Below are 4,399 nucleotides of genomic sequence, written 5' to 3' on the forward strand. Positions count from 1 at the left end.
CCAGTTATCATAATGTTGTTAAAAAGCAGTGTAGCTCTCCATGGGCTATCCGGCAATTAAGGGACTTTTGGAGTATGCTTGACTGAGAAGGAGAGTTGACATTAATTGCTAGGTGACAGTGAAGGGCTTCTTTTATCTTGGAGGAAACTTGCCTCTAATTTCTTTTTAAGAATTGGGGGTGGGGGAGCATTTGCTTGATAATTAGCTGCACCACTAGTTACCAAATCAGCTGTGCTGATTTCCTGCAGTAAAAATTTTCCCTCTGCAAACATGGTTGGCAAGTTTGTGATACTTCATTATCATTCTCCAAAACCTATTTGACTTGTACTGGCCAAATAATTGAGTTAAATGAAGATGTAGTAGGCATCTTTTAAATATCTGGTCACTAATCTCTGTAGTTCCCCAGGAATGTTTAGCCACTCAGTTCCCACCCCACCCTCTGCCCTTATCCCCCACTGTCCCACCTCACCCTCTGCCCTTATCCCTCATAGGTGTATGTTTTTGTTGCTGGGTCATACACATGGAAAATGTAGCTATTTCCATCCGCGACGTGTCCCTGTGTTCGGCCTCACAGGGACCGTCTCAGCCTCCCAGGGGTCATCTTGGCCTCCCAGGGACTGTCTCGGCCTCTCAGAGACAGTCTCGGCCTCACAGGGACCGTGTCGGCCTCACAGGGGCCGTCTCAGCCTCACAGGGGCAAGTCCCCATTTGTTTAGTTTCTCTTTAGTTTCCATTGTCTTAGGAACAGTATCAGAGAAGGAATTTCTTTGGCATATGTTTGCGATTTCGCTACCTGTGGATTCCTCTAGTATTTTGATGGTTTTCCATCTTACGTTTAAGTCTTTTATCCATTTTGAGTTTATTTATGTGTATGGTGTGAGTTGGTGGTCTAGTTTCATCTTTTTGCATGTATCTGTCCAATTTTCCCAACACCATTTATTGAAGAGACTGTCTTAACTCCATTGTATGCTCTTGCCTCCTTTGTCAAATATTAATTGTGCATAATGGCTTGTGTCGATTTCTGGGTTCTCTGTTCTGTTCCACTGGTCCATATGTCTGTTCTTGTGCCAGTTGTTATCCTGATGCCAGACAATTTAGTTCCTCCCCATAAGTCCCTGGATCCTTTCAATCTGCTGCTTCATTACTGAAGCCCTTTAAGAGTAGCTTGGTGTTAATTTTGTATCCTGCTACATTGCCAAATTCATTTATTAAATCTAATAATTTTTTGATGGAGTCTTTAGGGTTCTCTATGTACAGTATCATGTTATCTGCAAATAAGGACAGTTTTACTTCTTCTTTTCCAATTTGGATGCCTTTTATTTCTTCTTCTTGTCTGATTGCAATGGCTAGTACTTCCAGTGCTATGTTGAACAGGAGTGGTGAGAGGGGGCATCCCTGTCTTGTTCTTATTATTAGGGGAAATGGTTTTATTTTTGCGATTGATTATGATGTTGGCTGGGGTTTGTCATATATGGTTTTTATTATGTTGAGGTATGATCCTTCTATTCCTACCTTGCTGAGAGTTTTTATCAAAAATGGGTGTTGGATTTTGTAAAATGCTTATTCTGCATCAATTGATGTGACAATGTGGTTTTTATCTCTCAATTTGTTTATGTGATGTATTATGTTTATTGATTTGCGGATATTGTACCATCCTTGCATCCCTGGGATAAATCCTACTTGGTCATGGTGTATGATCTTTCTGATGTACTGCTGGATCCGATTTGCTAGAATTTTGTTGAGGATTTTGGCATCGATGTTCATGAGGGATATTGGCCTGTAATTCTCTTTCACTGTGTTGTCTTTATCTGGTTTTGGTATGAGGGTGATTCTGGCTTCATAGAATAAGCTGGGAAGTGTTCCTTCCTCTTGAATTTTTTGGAATAGTCTGAGGAGGATAGGTTTTAGTTCTTCCTTGAATGTTTGGTAAAACTCCCCCGTGAATCTGTCTGGCCCTGGGCTTTTGTTTGCTGGAAGCTTTTAGATGACTGCTTCAATTCCTTCCATAGTTATTGGCCTACTGAGATTTTTAGATTCTTCCTGATTGAGTTTGGGAAGGTTGTATTTTTCTAGGAATATGTCCATTTCCTCCAGGTTGTCTAGTTTGTTGGAGTAGAGTTGTTCATAGTACTTTTTAACAATCCTTTGTATTTCTGTGGGGTCTACTGTTATTTCTCCTCTTTCATTTCTGATTGTGTTTATTTGGGTCCTCTCTCTTTGTTTCTTGGTGAGCCTGGTTAGAGGTTCATCAACCATGTTTATCCTTTCAAAGAACCAGCTCTTGGTTTTGTTGAGTGCCTGGGCAATTTAAAAGGAAAATTTGGGTCTCCAGCAGCCTCCGTCTTATTCAGCCACAACCCCCACTGGTTTTTACAGCCCGCAGTTGCGGGGGCTTCTCTTTCCACTTCTGGAAACCTGGGCTAGGGGACTCTGTGGGGCTGGAACCCCTTGTTCCTGACAGGCGGCCTCCGCAGAGACAATCTGCCGCCTGATTAAAATTATGGCACACGTGGGTGTCAGATCAGCCTGTTCTGGACCTCTGCCCTTCCTACCAGTCTCAATGTGCTTTCTTTTTTACTTTTCTAGTTATAGGACTTGCGATCAGCCCGATTTTAGGCAGTTCTGAATGATGGTTGCTCTGTATTTTAATTGTAATATTTTTTTTATTGATTTGAGAATGGAAGGGAGAAGGAGAGAGAGATAGAAACGTCAATGATGAGAGAGAATCATTGATCAGCTGCCTCCTACACAGCCCTTACTGGGATTGAGCCCGCAACGCAGGCATGTGCCTTTGACTGGACTTGAACCCGGGAACCTTCAGTCCACAGGGTGATGTTCTTTCCACTGAGCCAAAGCAGCTACAGCTTAGTTGTAATTTTGATGTGGTTATGGGAGGCTGCAAGCACAGGTGTGTACCCCTACCCTGCCATCTTGTTTCTCCTCTACCAACATATTTTCAAAGATAAAGAAATATTTATTAAGTACTTACCAAGTGGCAAGCAATTTCGTATCTGTTATTCCAGTTTAATCTTTCAGTAATTCTAGAAGAATTCATTATCACAAATGAGCATGGAAAAGTTAAGCAACTTGCCCAAGGTCAGATAAGTAGTAAGTAATCCATTTAAGGCATGAACCCATACTTGCTTGACTTTGAAGCATCTGCTCTGTCCTCTTGTCCCACTATCTTTGTAAAACTTCTTTAGTTTTATACTGAGACGAGGATTTACTTACATTTTTTTCTGCTGCTCTATCTGCTTTTCTTTCTTCTCATAGTATTCCATAATCTTCAGTCTTTGGGTTTGCACAAGACGACCTTTCTCAATGTTGAACTCTTCTTCTGCCTACAAGGGAATTAGTTCGTGAGCAAAACCAGCTAGGGCATAACGCTGACAGTTTTGAGACTATCCCTTTGTTTATATATTAACTAGAGGTCCGTTGCATGAAATTTGTGCACAGGGGTGTGTGTGTGTGTGTGTGTGGGGGTTCCCTCAGCCCAGCCTGCACCCTCTCCAATCCGGAACTCCTCAGGGGATGTCCGGCTGTCGGTTTAGGCCTGAACCGGCAGTCGGACATCCCTCTCACAGTCTGGGACTGCTGGCTCCCAACCGCTCGCCTGCCTGCCTGCCTGATTGCCCCTAACTGCTTCTGCCTGCCAGGCTGATCACCCCCTAACCACTCCCCTGCTAGCCTGATCGACACCTAACTGCTCCCCTGCCAGCCAGCCCCCAACTGCCCCTCCCCTGCCGGCCTGGTCACCACCAACTACCCCCCTTGCCAGCCTGTTCGCCCCTCACTAACCCCCTTGCTGGCCTGGTCGCCCCATGCAGCCTGCTGCTCAGTCATTTGGTTGTCCCTCACTTAACCCCCATGCCAGCCTGATCGCCCCAATCAGCCTGTTCAGTCATCCATTCGGTTGTGATGGCCCTTGGCTCTTTATATATATACTAGAGGCCCGGTCCACAAAAAATTGTGCACTTGGGGGGGCAGGGGGGTCCCTCAGCCCGGCCTGTGCCCTCTCGCAGTCTGGGACCCCTCGGGAGATAACGACTTGCTGGCTTAGGCCTGCTCCCAGGTGGCAGAGGGCAGGCCCAATTTCTAGGTGCAGCCCCTGGATGGGTTCAGAGCAGGGCCGATTGGGGAGTTGGGGCGCCGCCCCCTGTCATGCACAGAGCAGGGAGATCGGGAGGTTGCGATTCCACCCTCAGTCACGCTCAGGGTAGGGCTGATTGGGGGGTTGAGGCACCACCCTCTGTCACACTCAAGGAAGGGTCGATGACGAGGTTGCGGCGCCACCCCGTCATGCACAGAGCAGGGCCAATCAGGGGGTTGGGGCTCTGTACCGTCATGCACAGAGCAGGGCCAATCAGGAGGTTGGGGCGCCGCACCCTGTCACACACAG

At 46.1% G+C, this 4,399-nt stretch overlaps 1 protein-coding gene across 3 annotated transcripts in view; it reads right to left on the bottom strand.

The window, feature by feature from the left end:
* ATP6V1E1 (ATPase, H+ transporting, lysosomal 31kDa, V1 subunit E1) overlaps positions 1–4,399 on the bottom strand; it is a 75,056-nt gene that overhangs the window by 27,893 nt on the left and 42,764 nt on the right. For all 3 annotated transcript variants that reach the window (XM_015564222.1, XM_015564223.1, XM_006764132.2), the window contains one exon: positions 3,232–3,341. In XM_015564222.1, the coding sequence (XP_015419708.1) occupies positions 3,232–3,341 (110 nt within the window). The remainder of the gene's footprint in view (positions 1–3,231; positions 3,342–4,399) is intronic.

The sequence above is a fragment of the Myotis davidii genome, unplaced genomic scaffold (assembly GCF_000327345.1).
Source record: "Myotis davidii unplaced genomic scaffold, ASM32734v1 scaffold961, whole genome shotgun sequence".
Classification (NCBI taxonomy): Eukaryota; Metazoa; Chordata; class Mammalia; order Chiroptera; family Vespertilionidae; genus Myotis; species Myotis davidii.